This window comes from Engraulis encrasicolus, chromosome 2 (genome assembly GCF_034702125.1).
Source record: "Engraulis encrasicolus isolate BLACKSEA-1 chromosome 2, IST_EnEncr_1.0, whole genome shotgun sequence".
In the NCBI taxonomy this organism is placed as follows: domain Eukaryota; kingdom Metazoa; phylum Chordata; class Actinopteri; order Clupeiformes; family Engraulidae; genus Engraulis; species Engraulis encrasicolus.
The window spans coordinates 43776733-43794999 of record NC_085858.1 but is presented as its reverse complement, the minus strand read 5'-3'; the positions used below and the strand labels follow the sequence as shown (position 1 = coordinate 43794999).

At 44.5% G+C, this 18267-nt stretch overlaps 1 protein-coding gene across 4 annotated transcripts in view; it reads right to left on the bottom strand.

Moving 5' to 3' along the window:
* Positions 1-18267, bottom strand: part of sgsm3 (small G protein signaling modulator 3) — a 43265-nt gene that overhangs the window by 13481 nt on the left and 11517 nt on the right. For all 4 annotated transcript variants that reach the window (XM_063189042.1, XM_063189069.1, XM_063189051.1 and 1 more), the window contains exons 6-11: positions 11100-11207; positions 10185-10328; positions 7227-7422; positions 5260-5405; positions 2391-2639; positions 421-603 (exon numbers count right to left, since the gene is read on the bottom strand). In XM_063189042.1, the coding sequence (XP_063045112.1) occupies positions 421-603; positions 2391-2639; positions 5260-5405; positions 7227-7422; positions 10185-10328; positions 11100-11207 (1026 nt within the window). The remainder of the gene's footprint in view (positions 1-420; positions 604-2390; positions 2640-5259; positions 5406-7226; positions 7423-10184; positions 10329-11099; positions 11208-18267) is intronic.

The window sequence follows — 18267 nt, the reverse complement described above, 5'->3', positions numbered from 1 at the left end:
GGAATAATTAGATACTGGCCCAGCCTAATGAGTCTGTAGTGTGGGTGTGGTGGAAAATCTGATATCCCACCCCATCCTCCTTCTATGTTTGTGTGTGCGTCCGTGTGTGTATGTATGCGTGTGCCACCATTGCGGGTGTCCAGGCAGCGAAACTGTGTTGGCAGTGTTCTGCAGTGCGTCCTGGTGTGCGTGTGTGTGTGTGTGTGTGCGCGTGCGTGCGTGCGTGTGCGTGTGTGTGCGTGCGTGCGTGTGCGTGTGCGCGCATGTGTGCGTGCGTGCGTGCTTGAGTGTGTGAGTGCGTGCGTGCTTGTGCGTAAACCATGCTGCCATTGCAGGGGTTCAGACAGTGAAAGTGTTCTGCGGTGCGTCCTGGTGTGTGTGTGCGTATGCGCGTGCGTGCGTGTGTGTGTGTGTGTATACCATGCTGCCATTGCGGGGGTCCAGGCAGTGGAAGTGTTCTGCGGTGCGCGTGATGGCTTCCCTGAGTGCCGCCACCAGCTCCGTCTGCTTGATGTTTTTAGCCTTCAGCGTCTCCGCGTCGTCCTCGCCCCACAGGAGCGTGCTCAGTGTGGACTTCCTGCGCAGGGTCTGTCTGCGTACCACCTGCAGTACGGTAGGGGGAAGAGGATAAAATATGAGTTATAGTCATGCAGCAAAACGTGTCCATCTTCCTGGTTTAATTATATTTAACCTATTATTGCTGGATGTTGTGATGCGCAACATTGACCCAGGCGCCTGCAGCTGCATGACTGAGACATTTTTATTAGAAATCTTTAGAGCTAAATGAACACAGTCTTTGCATTCAAATACAACTTATTTCATGTTTTTATGTGCTTCAGAGGCTGACATATTTAGGTTTTTAGAGGCTGAGGGCAACTTTTCTTTAAAAGGGCTTGGGCATTCAGCAAGCCCTTTTTGCAGGTGCTGTAGGCATCAATGGGTTAGATGGGTTCCAATCAACAAATGTGCTCTACTCCCAGGAAAAAAAGAACCCTTCCTTATGTGTTTATGAAAAACTAATAAATACTGTGATCACAGTCTTACTCTCTTCACTGTATGCATTTGTTGTAACTTGGCACAAAACTACCAAAAGTGCATCATGCTTAACAGAACTCATCCACAGTTAATCCTGTTGGATGTGGTTCATCTTTCTTGGTGGCATGCAGACATTACCTTGGACACCGTGGCTCTTGATACATCATAAAGACTTGCTGTCTCGGTCACAGATGCAACAGTTACACGCGCACGAAGAATTTCTCCTTTTTGAACACTGATATGTCACCCATAATGTTGTGTGCAGTGCAACATTTTGAGCAAAACGGTTCTCTTACCCTGCTAATTGAACCTTCACACTTCACCTTACTGGTGCAATGTGCAATTAATGACGATTGGCCAACAGGCTGGTCCACTAAAGCCATGAAACTTCCCACACTAAAATAACAGGTGTTTCATTGTCTAACCCCTGTAATGTCGCCCCACGTGCCCTGTTGAGGTATGCGTTGAGGTTGGTGTGCGAGTTGAGGTCTGGTGGTTGTGGTGTGTCACGTACAAGAGAATGATAGTGCAGTGCAATGTCAATGTAGCGTAATGTAGTGTAATGTCACCCCACGTACCTTGTTGAGGTGGTGGTTGTGGTGCGTCATTCATAATGTACGTGCCTTCTTGAGGTGTGCATTGAGGTTAGAGTGTGAGTTGAGGTGGTGGCTGTGGTGTGTCACACGCAAGAGAATGACAGTGTAGTGCAGTGCAGTGCAGTGCAATGCAGTGTAGTGTAATGTGATGTCACCTCACGTACCTTGTTGAGGTGTGCGTTGAGGTTGGAGTGATAGTTGAGGTGGTGAGTAATGTATTTAATATTATACGTACCTTCTTGAGGTGGTGGTTGTGGTGCGTATTTAATACTGTACGAGCCTTGTTGAGGTGGTGGCTGTGATGTGTCACACGCAAGACAATAACATGCAGTGCAGTGCAGTGTACTAGTGTAGTGTAGTGCAATGTTATGTCACCCCGTGTACCTTATAGAGGTGTGCGTTGAGGTTGGAGTGCGAGTTGAGGTGGTGAGTATTTAATACTGCATGCACCTTATTGAGGTGTGCGTTGAGGTTGGAGTGCGAGTTGAGGTGGTGACTGTGGTGCGTATTTAATACTGTACGCACCTTGTTTAGGTGTGCGTTGAGGTTGGAGTGCGAGGTGGAGTTGAGGTGTGCATTGAGGTTGGAGTGGGAGTTGAGGTGGTGGCTGTGGTGTGTCACACGCAACAGAATGACAGTGCAGTGCAATGTACAGTAGTGTAGTGTAGTGTAATGTAATGTCACCCCGTGTACCTTGTTTAGGTGTGCGTTGAGGTTGGAGTGCGAGTTGAGGTGGTGAGTATTTAATACTGTACGTGCCTTATTGAGGTGTGCGTTGAGGTTGGCGTGGGAGTGGAGGTGGTGGCTGTTGCCGTTGAGCTGCGCCTGCTCGGCCAGGATGTAGGCCTGGTGCTTGTGGCGCTGGGCGTCCAGGTTGTCCTGGGACAGCGAGCCGGCCAGCCGCACTGCCTCGCCCAGCACCGCCGCCCCGTCCTCCAGCTGGCTGGGCAGGTCCGACAGCGTGTTGAAGATGGACGCCGAGTTCTCCGACGACACCAGCTCCTCCTCCTGGTGAGTGGCGTATAGGAAATCAGGGTTGCATTTCTCGAAACAATAGTTGCTAACTATGTTAGCTACTTTGTTGTTTACAATGCAATTTCTCATTGACAACTACTCAAGTTGCTAACTGGCTAACAACGACGCTTTTGAGAAACACACCCCTGAATAGTGAAGTAGGCTAGTGGTTGCCTGGCTGCCTTGCCCGACCTGTAGTTCCGCACAGCTTTGTGAGCTCCACCATTGGGTCGGGAGCATGTAGCACTAGGATTCCCTTTCCCCAGTCAAAAAATAATCGGTGCATTTATTGCTTGAATATCAACAAGATCCTTCAAAAATGTTTTCTGCTGATCTGTAAAGTCTCAATATACGTAGTCTATAATATGTGTATGTCCTGTGACTCCTCAATGCAAGCTGCCATTGATATTGAAGCAATAAATGCTAGAGATGCACAGGATCCAAGATCCTGCAGTTACCTAAAAATCAGGATCTGGTGCATCTCAAGCCTAGGTTTTTCAGTCAGTCTTTCACAACCCCAATTGCTGCATGGAGTGAAAGCCCTTTGGAAGCGGCCAGTGCAGGTAGTGTGGCAGTAAGCCAATGAGTCTAAAAAATAGTTTGAGCCAACGTAATAAAAAGGGCCCATGTGTGCGAGTAGGATATGTGTTTCAACACTTTCGTAGGATCCGGTATCCGGTTCTGGATCTGGCAGGATCTTAAGCAGTGGCTCCGGTATCCGGCAGGATCCTAAAAATCAGGATCCGGTGCATCTCTAATAAATGCTCCAATTACTTTTTGACTGGACAAGTGGAATCCTGCTCCATGCTCCCAGACCTCTGTGTGTGTTGTACGCCACCAGAGGGCTCCAGAGCCACACACACACAGAGGTCCGGTAAGAACCAGGCTAGGCTAGTGGGGCACACATCCAAGGAGCAGGTGCAGAACAAAAAGGGTCAAAACTATCAACATAAAGATGAATATCTTGAAAATAGCAGAAAAGCAACATGGGAGCAGTGTGCGTACATTCTTTATCTTTATGTTCATGGAAATCAGAATAGAAGTTCATATCATATAGTGGGTGTAGTACACCTGTTACAACTAAGCTAGTTATGGAATTACAACTACGGTATACTGTCAACCTATGACTTCATATGGTAGGAGAGAGAAGAGAAGAGAAGAGAAGAGAAGAGAAGAGAAGAGAAGAGAAGAGAAGAGAAGAGAAGAGAAGAGAAGAGAAGAGAAGAGAAGAGAAGAGAAGAGAAGAGTCTTTTATCGACACCGCACACGCACACGCACACACACGGTAATGTACACAGATGAGGATGAAGGATTACGATGACGTGACAGGCAGAATGAGCAACATACGGGGGCTTCACTACAGGGATAAGTAGCGACAGATGGGGAGAGACATTTCATTTATTACACCCACCCAGCTTCAGGTTATGCATATAAATTAGTTAATACCTGCTGAAAAAGGTGGATGCACTCTGGTCATAATTTAGGTCGTTAGTGAATAGCGAGAAATGAATCGCGAGACAGGAGAGACGGGGATGGGGAGAGACGGAGAGAGACAGAGAGGGTGGATTCCAATATGCGGACTTCCGTTCTCCCTTGTTCACTTGCCTGCTTGATGACATCACTGACCACAAAAAAACAATTCAATATCTTGTCAAAGCACAATTCTAATGTCATTTCCTCATTTGCAATGGGGATGGTGAATGAAGAACAGTTCCCCAAAAATTGTTGTGGCTAGGCTGACAGCGGGAAAACTCTGTTTTCTCCACGGAGGCAGGGCAGGACAGCAAAAAGCAGGGCCACAAGCACAAGTGGAGGACGGGAGCCCACATATTGGAATGCACCCAGAGAGAGAGAGAGAGCAAGAGACAGAGGGGAAAAGGAAGGGAGGGGGCGAGAAAGAGAGAGAACAAAAAGAAATGGAGAGGTCAAAGTCCACAAAAATTGACAAGTCAAGTGAGACAGAGAGAGAGAGAGGAGAGAGAGAGCAACAGAGAGCAACAGAAAGTGATAGGTCAGAGTCAGAGTACAGAGCACTGAAAGGGTGTCTGTGATAGACCCAGTCGGCAACTCTGGGCCTGCCCATGAAATCGCTTGTTTTCCCCCACGTTAGCTAATCAATATGCCAAATGACTGGCAGTGATTGGCACCGATGGAGCACTCGGAGGGGAAAACAATCCAGTTTCATGGGCGGGCCAGAGGAGCCGACTGGATGAACAGTAGTGGTGTCAAAAATGATCGATCCGGCGATGCAATCCAATGCGGGGCATGGACGATCCAATTCAATGCGCCAAGTTCCAGAATCGATGCTGTCATTTTTTTAAATTTCAATTACTTCCGTGGATATTTCGGGAGCAAATGAATTAAATTAAATAAAAGTACTTCAAAGCATTGCAAGACTGATACAGACTGATACAGTAAACAGCCAATAAATTGTTGTTCAGTGTCTGACTAATTGTATTACCTCATCATAACTGATGAAACAGTTGCTTTGCTTTCAGTAGAAATGTAATGCATTGCAATGCATTGTAGAATTGAATCGAATCGAAACCTCCCGAATTGTGATCGAATCAGATCGTGAGGGCAGTGCCAATCCACACCACTAGTCAATAGTCACCTTGATCTTGAGCATGCCCAGTGTGACCTGGAAGAGCACGACGGAGCCCTCGTAGAACAGCAGGTCCCAGATGCGCAGCAGGATGCGGATGTCCACCACACTGGCAAAGGACGTCAGGAACCAGTGCAGCGTGATCAGGGACAACTCTGGGGGACGGAGCACAATTAACACTTTAGAATTTGGTGTGTGCGTACTGTATGTGTGTATGGGTGTGTGTGTATGTGAGAGAGAGAGAGAGAGATAGAGGAGGGGGGGGGGGGTGTCTATGCAAGAGTGAGCTACACATGGTTAATATATGCAGGATGCGGATGTCCACCGCACTGGCAAAGACGTCAGGAACCAGTGCAGCATAATCAGGGACGGGATGTGGGATGGGGAGGAAGGGTTTTTCTCAAACACTATACTGTAATGGGGCTTTAAGCAATACCAAGTACCTTTTTGCCTTTGGACACTCTACAGATTGCAATCGAAATTGTCACACACAGTCGTAGACAACAAATAGTGTAGCTAAGGCTACGTGCCCATGGCAACGATAGTAATAGGAAAATGTAGAACATTTCCACAGATGTGCCTATCATGCCCCCGGCGACGGCGTTTTCTTGAGTTCAAAACACAGAAAACACAAACGCCCGTCAAAGTGAAGATCTTGAAAACGCTCCAACCTGTCGTCGCTGTTGGAACGACTCAAAACGCAGAAGTGCACACGGTTTTTCTTAGCACACGCACCTGGAAGGAATATAATGTAATATTCACTGAATATCCTATAGATATGCGCGTTGATGTGTGTCCATGGGTAGTATTAGACAGATATCCACCCCCAAACGCCCGTGGGCACGCAGATAAATTGTGGAGAAAAAAAAATCGCACTTCTGCGTTTATGACATAGAGTTTGCTAGTACAGTGGACTATAATGAATGTGCAGGACAAACAGCATCTTGAACATAATCAACGTTTCATGGTTTCAGCGTTGTGATAATCTACTGGCAGATTTCAGGCACCGTGGCTGAGGCCATCCAACCCTGGATGCACTGTAGTTGATATTTATGAGAGCTGCCTTCAGAAATGCACCATCATGCCGCCCGCATCGAGGCGACTGGCTGCCCTATAAAGTGGGGTGTGTGGGTGGCGGGACCGTCCATCTTTTACGGAGGACCATAAACCCTCTTGTACAGTGCAGATAAACTACTCTTCTCTTCCTGCAACTGATGCTGCTGGTACCGCTGCTCCTTACTCAACCGCAGACATAATTTGAAGGGGAGAGGGGGCTTGTTGTCCCCCATACTTTTTCAAAAAGCACTTCTGTAATTACTGTACTATACAAAAATGTTAAACTGCATTAAAAAAGAGAATGCAATGACTTGGCACACTGCGCCTCTGTCTTGAATTCGCCTGACTCCCTACCCTCAATATGCTTGTTTTTTGACATGTATAACCCATGTATATCCAAAAGGTTAGTCATCGCTCCTCATTGACCTACTCAACTGATTTCAGACAATTTTTCTGCCAAACACTGAAAGCGTCATTGCGAGGGATTTATGCAAAAGAGTCAGTATTAAGACACAAAAATGGACTAAGGCCATTATTACCTTAATTTCCCCCCGGGGATCAATAAAGTAACTCTACTCTACTTATTTTAGCAAGGTGACCGCCTTCATCAATGTCGTGCTCCTTAAGCACGTGTAATTATCCCAGACGTTCATCATCACAGGAGCAACTCATTTGAGGGTTTAGGCAAACAAACCTGCCTACTGACAAGGAATTCATGCGCTGTGGCGCAAGCGTGCTAAGCCCGCCACATCGAGTCCGGCCGGGGTCATTTCCCAGTCCTCCCCCGTCTCTCTCTCCCACACATTTCCTGTCAGCATCTCATGTTGTCCTGTCAATAAAGGTATAAAACCCCCCCTAAAAAAATTTTACAAAAAGAAAAAAAAAAGAAAAGAAAAATAAAAACTCCAGCGGCTCCTCACCGATGTCGTGCTCCTGCAGCAGGCGGTCGAGTCGGGGCAGGTACTGCACGATGAGCTGGCGCAGGACACGTTGGTCCGTCTGCACGCCCAGCAGCGTGGAGGAGAAGTAGGAGGGGGGCAGCAGGTCCTCGATCAGGGCACACATCATCCACAACGCATCCTCTTCCTCGTGGAACAGCAGCAGGCACGACACCACCTGCACACACAGGAAGGAGAAGAGGAAGAGGAAGAGGAGGAGGAAGAAGAAGAAGAAGAAGAGGAAGAAGAAGAAGAAGAACAAGAGGAAGAAGAGGAAGAAGAAGAACAAGAGGAAAAAGAAGAATAAGAGGAAGAGGAATCATGTTGGGCTCTGGAGAAGACATTTGTTTGCAAGAGCAAGGGGTTGGTGAGGATAGGATTCAAGCCGGCAACCCTTTGCTCTAAAGGCCATCTCCTTACACACTAGGCCACGGCTGCCCCTATAGTTATACAGTGAAAGCCAAATACATTACATTACACTGTCTTATTTCATTCATGGTGCAGGGGAAACAAGAGGTCAGAAATGAGCTCCGCCAAAAACTACAGCACTACAGGGTCCTTCTCAAATAATTAGCATATTGTGTTAAAGTTCATTTTTTTCCCCATAATGTAATGATAAAAAATAAACTTTCATATGTTTTACATTCATTGCACACCAACTGAAATATTTCAGGTCTTGTTTTGTTTTAATATTGATGATATTGGCATACAGCTCATGAAAACCAAATATTCATGTCTCACAAAATTAGCATATCATGAAAAGGTTGTCTAAACAAGCTATTAACCTAATTATCTGAATTAACCAATTAACTCTAAACACTGGTAAAAGCTTCCTGAGGCTTTAAAAAGTCTCAGCCTTGTTCATTACTCAAAACCGCAGTCATGGGTTATAGACTGCTGACCTGACTGTGTTTTACATTGAAGTCAATGGCAGTGGCATTGCATGAGGGTTATGAAAGCCCAGATATCATTGATGCTTAGCTGTCAGCTGTTTTTTGTTCTTTGATCTGGTGACCCACACTTCCCTCTTCATTATACTCCATAGATTTCCATACCAAGTTTTTCTATTTTTGTTACAAGTCTAATTCTAATTTCCCAAAATGAAACCCCATTGAAAGTCAATGGAATGTTCTGTCTGGCACTTAGAATTAAATTTGTATCAAAAATAGAAAAACTTGGTATGGAAATCTATGGAATGAAATGGAATGAAATCTATCTATATATAATGAAGAGGGAAGTGTGGGTCACCAGATCAAAGAACAAAAAACTGCTGACAGCTAAGCATCAATGATGTCTGGGCTTTCATAACCCTCATGCAATGCCACTGCCATTGACTTCAATGTTAAACACAGTCAGGTCAGCAGTCTAACCCATGACTGCGGTTTTGAGTAATGAACAAGGCTGAGACTTTTTAATGCCTCAGGAAGCTTTACCAGTGTTTATAGTTAATTGGTTAATTCAGATGATTAGGTTAATAGCTTGTTTAGACAACCTTTTCATGATATGCTAATTTTGTGAGATATGAATATTGGGTTTTCATGAGCCGTATGCCAAAATCATCAATATTAAGACAAAACAAGACCTGAAATATTTCAGTTGGTGTGCAATGAATGTAAACCATATGAAAGTTTATTGTTTATCATTACATTATGGGGAAAAAATGAACTTTAACACAATATGCTAATTATTTGAGAAGGACCTGTAGATCCCACATACCCTCAACATCGCTGACAGTTGAGATTTGTCTTTATTGAAAATTCATAGATCCAAAAGAATGTGGATAAACAAAATATACGGACACAATGAAACCTTTATTATGCTTTATGCATAAACAAACACTATTATAAGCATTGCATTCAAACTGTACAGATTTTTGATAAGTAAAGAGCAGGATTCTACTGCAGTATCTCTGTCATTCTCACAGTTGTTTACGCAGAGAATGAAGATGCTTCACCGCATTGTGAGGGTGTGAGATGACTAAGGATATTCAGAATGACGGCAAAGTGAAATGACTCATGGTGGTGAAGAATGAAAAATTCAACAGACTGTTGGACAACAAATAAACAACAACAGCAAAGATGAATAATACATAGAGAGCGAATAAAAAAACCTGAAATGATACAAAACTTATCCGAGAGGGTAGGAAGCCAATCATGGGTCATTGCATGACAACTACTTGGTGCAAATGTTGACGCAGTAAATCCTGAGATGGTGCTCAATACCCATTGACCTTGAGTTGAGTTGGCATATAAATTATTACACATACAGTATGTAGTACATTTATGCCAAATGATAAGTCAGTGAAGAACAGTGCAAAGAGAAGTTCTCACCAGGCCTGTATATACTAAATAACATTACTTATTTGAAGAAATAAGACTTTAACCTCTTAATGCTGAGCCTCTATTACAGGCTTGTTATTACCAAAATGGTCATGTCCAAATGTTTATTTGTTAGCTGAGACTCTCTGTAATGCCATACAGAACAATGTTGTAATGATATACATGAGCAAACGGGGGCGATATGACTCAATGGGCTAGTGTTCCGTTCCATTACACTGGGGACCCGTGTTCGATTCCTGCCCAGGGTCACCTCCCGATCCTCCTCCATCTCTCTTCCCCCACTAGCTTTCAGTAATCATCTTTGACTGTCCCATCTCAATGAATGCTAAAAAGCCCAAAAGCGAAATATTACAAAAAAATATGGTATGCCTCAGCCAGTCGTGGCGTAGGCAGCTGGGCGCTGGGCTGCTGGGCGGGCAACCTGCGTTCAATTCCCGGCCTGAGGTCGGTTCCTGGTCCTCCCCCATCTCTCTCTCTCCCACTCTCTTCCTGTCCCACTCTTTATTGTCCTGTTTAAATAAAGTTGACCTCCACCCCCCCCCACACACACACACAGCCAAAACAGAACAAAAAAGATGATATAACTAGTGTGAGTGCTCACCATGCCAGTGCCCTGGCAGTAACCGATGTCAGGGTAGAGCCACGCCAGCGCTCGCAGCACCCGCCTCAGCTTGGGCACGCCCACGCTCGTCAGGCTGCTGAAGCACGCGTTGGTGGGCATCGTCCGCAGCAGGTCCTTCTCAATCTACCAATGGGATGGCACACACATAACTTAACACCAGCCAACCGGCCAAATGCTGGCGAAATGTCAGTTTGGCTGGTAGGAAAGACAAACTTACTAGCCACTTTGACCTATTAGCGAGTGTGTGTTTGGCTAGTTACTATATGAAGTTCTACTAGCCATTTTGGCGAGTGATGTGAAAAGTTATATTAGCCCTGCATACAAACATACAGAGACCTGCATACAAACATACAGAGAGGAAATATCATTCAAACATCATTACCATATAAACTTAACTGACATTACGTGATATTCACTTGACATTTACAAAAGCAGTGACAGTGGTGATGCATTTTTATTTTCTATAATTCTTGCGGTATCTTACATGCAAATGCTAAATCCATACATAGTGCTTTGTACAGAATGTACAGTAACTTACAGTACTCTTCTGTAATTTACCATACATTTGTGGAGCATCAATAGCACTGTTTTTTCTCTCTCGTACTCATACAAAGGTGCTAAATAGTGTAACTTAAAGGGGAGGAACCCTTAAAATGACATGTGAGAGTAAAACAAAAAATAGAGGTTTCTCGTGCCCGCCAGAAACTACAGTTTCAGGTGCGCATGCGAAAGTTTCTGGTGGGCACGAGAAAGTTTCTGGTGGCCACGCGAAAGGTTCTGGTGCACATGAGAAACACTTAGGTATTTTTTTTTACTCTCACGTCATTTTAAGGACTTGGTACAAAGGTGCTAAACAGTGCAGCTTAAATGAAAGGGGAGGTGTAATGAGGGAACCTGTTTGGCTGCTGTGGTGTCGTCGGTGGAGCTGTTCTTGACGATCTCCTTGTAGGACATCTCTGACGTCCGCTTCTTTTGCAGAGCTCCCGATAACCGCATCCACAGCTGATGAGACACAGAGAGCAGGTTAGGTTAGGTCAACTTCGAGAGCATGTTTACAGTATGACACATGGAGTATGCACTGCTGTTCCATTCATCACGAGGAGCACCATAGGACATCCTTCATTTTTTGTAAGTATTTTTGGGAGGGCTTTTTAAGCCTTTATTATTTTTTTACATGACATGATGGTGACGTAATCGAACCCTGGTCGACTGCGTAACAGACAAGTGCCCAACAGTTAGCGCCACGGTAGGACCAGGATTCCATCATTCAATTTGAGTTCATTTTATATAACACTTGTAACAAAATAATTTACTGGACGATTTCATCCTTAAAGAAATGATTACAGTCTTTGCTAACCACACATCATGACCAACAAAATAGGTGGCTCCTTAAGGTTGTTATTCAAAAGCTACATGATGGATCACTGAAAAGATCTGAGGAGTTCTCACTCTGGTGAATGCCATATGACTGGACTGGCCTTAGAAACATTTGCAGCAAATGCTTTTAAAAAACGTTTTGAAAATGCGAAGCTGTACATTTACTGTTTTTTTTTAAGTACACAGCTTACACATGATCCATATCCATACTCCCGTGACACAATATTTATCATTGAATCAATAGTAGGGGTTGCCATCCTTTTCCAACATGAGGCCCACCGCTGACCTTATAAGCAATACAACTCAAATAAATAGTCAACAGCAAAACACACATTTATTTTGATTATTAATTGAAAATGATTTCATGCCCACTTGGAATACTTCCGGGGCCCACCAGTGAGCCCTGTACTGGCCCAAAGTTTAATTAATCCCTGACTGCCTATTTATGCTACAGCTCAGTGGTTTTGAGTCATTCCCCTAATTGGACAGCAAAGGGGGCTCCTTATTTGTATCGTCCTCGACATGATGCATTCCCTCATCCAGAGGCTGACTGACCACATTTTAATTGACGCTTTTTAGTGTGGGCGGCGCGCACTCTTAACTCTTGCTCACTGGTGTAAGCCTCTTTCCTTTACTGTAGCAATTAACCACATTTTTAAAAACACAGTTGTGTTTTTTGGCTACGGTGAACAGAGCTCTTACGAATCCCTGGTTGTGCTGAAGCAGTCTGTGTCATGTTCTGCTTTTTGAGGCTAGATGTTTTTTTTTTTAGCATTTAACCCCTTAAGACGCGGCTTTATACATTTGTTGTTACCAGTATGGTAATGACCAAGTCGTGGTGCATTACTAAAGGGTCTGTGTTGTGTCATAGTATTGTAGTGCTGTGGTAGTTACATTTCAATGACTATTACAGCGTGCCACTGGAGGTACGGCGCGCATTAAGGGGTTAATTAGTGTCGCTATTTTGTGTGCAGCATGAAACACTGTTTGCTCATTTCAATTAATTTGTTTGCTTCTCTGTATTAGTTCTCCATCCTCTATTGTTCATTGTCTGTAGTTAAAAAGCCTTATGGCTTTTGGGCAGAATGCCAGACGTACAGTAACTGCAAAGAAATGTGTCGAATAGGAACAGGCCTGTGCATATTTAGTTGGGATTTTGAAGTCATGTGCCTTTCAATTAGTTGAACTGTGAGGTAGAAAACCCACAAAAAAGGTGAGGAAAGTAAGAGGTTTCAAGTATACTGTTGTCGTGTTTTGAAGTTGAAAAGCTTCGAGTCTGAAAATGAGGTGAAAAGAAGACCATCCGGCAAAGCAGACAGCAGGACGAAAAAATTGGCCCATCGCATGAAGCAAGTCAAACTTCACTAGATCCTTCAGAGAGAAAGAAAGAAAGAAAGAAAGAAAGAAAGAAAGACGAAAAAATTGCAAGAATAGAATCGTAACGGGCAACAAATGGAACAGCACAGCGTCGTCATCACTGCCAGTGTGTCCATGAGTAAAGGGACTGACTTTGACGATGATTTGCCCCAAACCCCAGTCCTGGCTGGACAGAGTGCTCGGCTGTGGTTCCTTGCAGGGCCGGAGCTATAGGGAGGGCGAGCAGGGCATTTGCCCCTGTCCCAGGGCACCCTTGCATTGGAGGTGGGGGCCCAATTGTGATCGTGTCAGGTCATATAGGGCGGGCCCGATAAGTGTTTTGCCCTAGGGCCCTGTGTACAATTGTTCCGCCACTGGCTCCTTGGCATATGCCAGAGCTAATTGGTCATGAGTGACAGTGGCCAGGGAAGCTGACAAAGGGGGACAAAGGAGTCAGTTGTCCCGGGCCCGGGGGGTTGGGGGGGGGGGCATAATAGGATCCTCATTACATTGACTGTAGTGGGTTGGGGGCCCTTACAGCGGAGTTTGTCCTGGGCCCAGCCAAAGCTGTCAACGGCCCTGACAGTGACAGTGACAGTGGCTGTGGCTGTGGCTCATGGAGAGCTAGCTGGAGAGGGGCTCAGGAGGCCTACACCACTCATCATTTTTTTTTAAATGACACATATACGAGGCCATAAAAAAAGAAAACATAAGAAGCACTCAGAGCTTTTAAGCTGGTCCCGGGTGTCTACCGTACCGTCAGCAAGTTTCGAGACGTGAAAAGTCAGTTGAGACGTGTAGAGATCTCCATACGCCAACTGGAGCTGCTTTTTGATAGGTGGCTTAAAGGAGCGAGCGAGCTAGCAAAGCATATTATTACTTTCCAGGAGATTGGACAGTTAATGTTTCTACAGCAATTCAGATCCAGTGTACTGTGTGATGCCAGCATACAGTTTGTAAAAACGTAGCAAACATCTCCAAAGGCCCGCAGCGAATCTGGCAGACAACCAGAGTGGTACTTTTTGATGTGCAGTGAAGGTGAAAGTGAAAGCCCAACTGGGAAACTCCAACTCCCATTGTCATTGTGACACGCCACTCCACAGGACACAAGTGAACACTGCAGATTGCACACAACAAAATTGCATATATGCCTCAACCGTGCAAGCGGGCAGCCCCAAATGTCGCCCGAAAGGGAGCAGTGTGGCGGGACAGTACCATGCTAAGGGTACCTCAGTCATGAAGGAGGATGGTGGAGAGCACTGGTTAATTTTTTTTTAACCAATAGTGCTCTTTTACTGGTGTACGTCAAGCTACAGAAATATTTCGGCAGCCCACTTAGAATTCATCTAACAAAACCCTCATCTCCGAGCTCTTGCAATGTCCTTTAACTGGAGTTGTTAGGCTGCTATTACGGCCAATCAAACCTGTCCTGAAATTCCATGTGGGTCCCCTTGTTCTGAAAGAGTGAGTGGGATGGCATGGCAGGTGCGAAATCTGTGACAGGTAATTTAGGAAAATTGCTACAGCATGAGATTCTGTAGAAAAAAACGAACTCAATTGTCATCTGAGCAAAAAGGTTTAAGTTTCAGACAGTTTAAGTGGAGACGAGAAAAGGTCTCGTCATGAAAATGTGACAAATTAGGCTATTCCCCATAAACCATGCTGTGTTTTGGCAGGGTTGGCCTAAATGTAGGTGACTGGGGCAGTAGTGCCCGGGGCAGACTGATTAGAACTACGTCCAAAAGCAGATTAGTGATCTCAGGTGGGTGAACGTGCAGGTTTTGCAGGCATTCCTTTCCCCATTTTGGCAGCTATTTCAAGTCCTGTGATCAATCCCTAGAGGGAAGGGATAGGATTTGATTGTGAGAGAGAGGGCTTTCAAACAGGTCAAGGCTGATGAATTTGGCTTGTGTTCACAAGTCCAGATTTCAGTCTACCTGTTAAGCATGCATTGGATGGTGTTCCTTTAGGGAGGAAAAAAACTAAGTGGGTCACAGAAAGTTGGGAAAGAGACTTGCCCACCGTCACAGTAATTCACATACTGGCCCTGACACTGGCAGTGTCTGCAATCTCCTTGTGTGGGAGAGGGAAATACTTGGCGTGTAGAATTGGATTACTTGGCTCTTAAACAGGTAAACTTTTGTTTGGCAAGCTTCTACGTGGGAAGCCACTAGCAAAACCAGTTCTCCGGTGTTGAATTCAGCGTTTCCCGCAGCGCTTTCTAGCTAAGGTGGCCGCCTTGCCAAAGACAGGTGACCACCTTGGCAATGTTCCTCAATAAATAAATAAATAAATGAATAATAAAAACCCAGAAGTAGTCGTGCGATGCCAAGCTCAGGCATTAAGACAAGTGTTAATTTCATCAGAGGAGACGAGACGAGGCACGATACATGTTCGTCAACAACCCATTTTTCCACGACGGAGAGATTTGTGCAGTCATGAAACATGTGAATATCGGATTTTTGCTCAAATGTATTCAACTGGGAGAGTTTCAACGGATGAGAACGCAACAAGAAAAAATGGTTGAAGTATCTAATAAACAAAGGCACAAGTAGTTCACTGATAAGAATCAATGCAGGGCTGATCACAAAGGAATTTGAATCCATAAACGCACTCTATTTGGAGTCTTGCAACTTGTTTCAATCGAGGGCAACTCTAAAAGACCAATGATGCTGACAGTCCAAGTCTACCGGTGTGGAATACCAGGAGTCTTCTGTAGCAAAGCATTCCACTCTGCGTCAGGGATCAGATAATACACCAGTGTTTCCCACAGAAATTTTGGAAACTATGGGGGCAGCCGGGATTTTTTTGTCCGGGGGGGGGGTCTTTTCACGGGCCTTTTTTTTGGGGTGGGGGGGGGTATTCACGCAGTGAAAATGCAAAATGGCAAAACAATGACTACAGTATGACATTGGCGCATGGAGAAAATATAGGCCTACGCCTACATTTCAGCCATTTATATTTTGAGAAATAAGGCTACATAATACACATGCAGGGGTCTATGTAATGAAAAAAATAATAAAACAAAATAGGAGCAGAGATAAGAATTTAAGATTGCTGTGAAATTGTTAACGCATAAACAAAAAGGGTCTAAGAGGGTAGGCTATGCCTTTTCCCCACACACACATAGGCGTACACATTCTACATGAGGGGTGCTGGTCACAGGGCCAGTTTTTCAAAATTCCTCCCATTAAAAGGGCTGAACAACATATTACACATTTATGTCTATATTCACATTCTTTACACATTCATTTCTATATGCAGCCCGATGTCTCCTCTGCCTTGTCAATGAAGGCTTGTCACCTAATTACAACTGTAAAACAAAGCCTGGGGAGTGTTAGTAAACTCATCCCAACTGTCCCTTCTCGGAAGGTTTTTTTTTTTATTGCTCCCAAACCCAAGTTAACTACAACAACTTGACAAGGCTTTTGATCCCTCTCTCTTTCAAGCACTTGTGGTTTTCTCTATAGGATGTATTTACTCCAGGAGGAAAATGCGAAGGAAATCGTAATTGAAATCGCTTTTAACAAACACGGAAATCATTAAAAAAAAAAAAAAAAAAAAAAGTTTTTTTTTTTTTTTTTTTTACATTTTCGGAAACTATGGCGGCCAAATTTAAACTATGGCGGGCCGCCATAGTTTCCTCAATGTATGGGAAACACTGTACACAGTAGCTTTGAATATGCACAATAGAGAGATCTTGCACATACCATGTGCACCTGGAACTAGGCCTCTGTGGCTGTTCACACTTTTTTTGCTCTCGTCTCGTTCTCGTACCTTGCTATTTTTTCAAAGTGCCAAACACTGATTGAAATAGGCTGTTTAATTAAGAATTTCTGAAATAATATCAATAAAAATTCACATTATACTACACTGTAATTCAACGTGCTTGAGAAAGAAGAAAAATGTAGGAAGTAAGACTGTGCATAACTAATCTTAATAATAGATATACAAAATAATACTACAGCATTATCTAATGGGCCCATTTACTATTTATCTATCTATGTATCCATCATCCCCACCCTGTCCACCGCCCGCCGCCGCAACACTACCCGCACTGCATCCACCCCTTGCGCGCACATGCGCCACCATGTGCCACCATGTGCCACCATGTGCCTGACGATTCACTGGCTTGACTAAACAATTTCTTGCGGCAAACACTGTAATTGATTAATAACCCTTACAGCTGGATGAGAGAAAGGAACTACGTATATGGGACATTCATTTTTTCACAGCCTTTTTTCCATGGGATAAACAAAAATAAGATACAATACAGTCTACTGTTAATAAAGTAGGCGCACGAGGTTGGGAAAACACAAGGCAGCTATTTCATGCTCAGAACCATAATTTCCTAATGGAAAACCATAAGGGCATTATTTAAAGGGGTCATAGTGCTAACCAATAGCCATAATAGAAGCCTTTGTGCTTTTATAGGGCATACAGTACACAAACTAACTGTGCTAAGCTTCAGCCATGCAAAATCAACATGTCCTGCCGTGTCCTGCATGAAGGTTTACAATGTACAGCAGTGGTCTCCAATTATTTTTCTCCAAGGGTCAAATTATGAAGAGCAAGTGAGGCTACGGGCCAAACCAACGCCCCAACCCAATGAGAAAAAGTCAGATGCCTGGACAGAGAACAGATTTTTGCTTTTCCGTTTTCCCTTCTTGTTACGAGACTGTTAGCATAAGTTTGAACTCTGGGAATGCTTTGGAGAGATATGACTCACTGAAGTTTAAGTGATCGAAAAATACACACATTAATGTTTTCACTTGTTCTGACCTCATGTCGGGCCAAATATTTGCCCTGCCTGGGCCAGATTTGGCCCGCTGCCCTGTGTTTGGAGACCAAGGATGTACAGTATTGAAAAGGACAATCATGGCTCAGCGGTGTGTCAGGCTTGTAGTCTGAGGGTTGCTGGTTTGATTCCCGGGGAAGTTATCAACCAGCGCTCTCCCCCATCCTCCTCTACGACTAAGGTATCTGAAGTATGGTGCCGTCCCACCGCACTGCTCCCTTGGGGAGCCATTTGAGCCTGTCCCCTTACACAGGTGAAGCATGAACACAATTCTTTTAATGAGCAGTGAGCACTATGTGCTGTGGAGTGCTGTGTCACAATGGCTATAGGAGTTGCCCAAGTGGGCTTTCTGAACGGAAAATAGAAATCTTTCAGTTTCTTTGTTCCCTTGTATGATCGGTGCATGTGTGTTAGATCGATGCATGTGTGTCAGATCAGGTGCACAGTGCGTAGGCAGGGATGCATAGCACATTCCCACTAGGGTGGGAATTCATAGCTAATAATTAATACATATTGAGTGTCTGGTGAAAT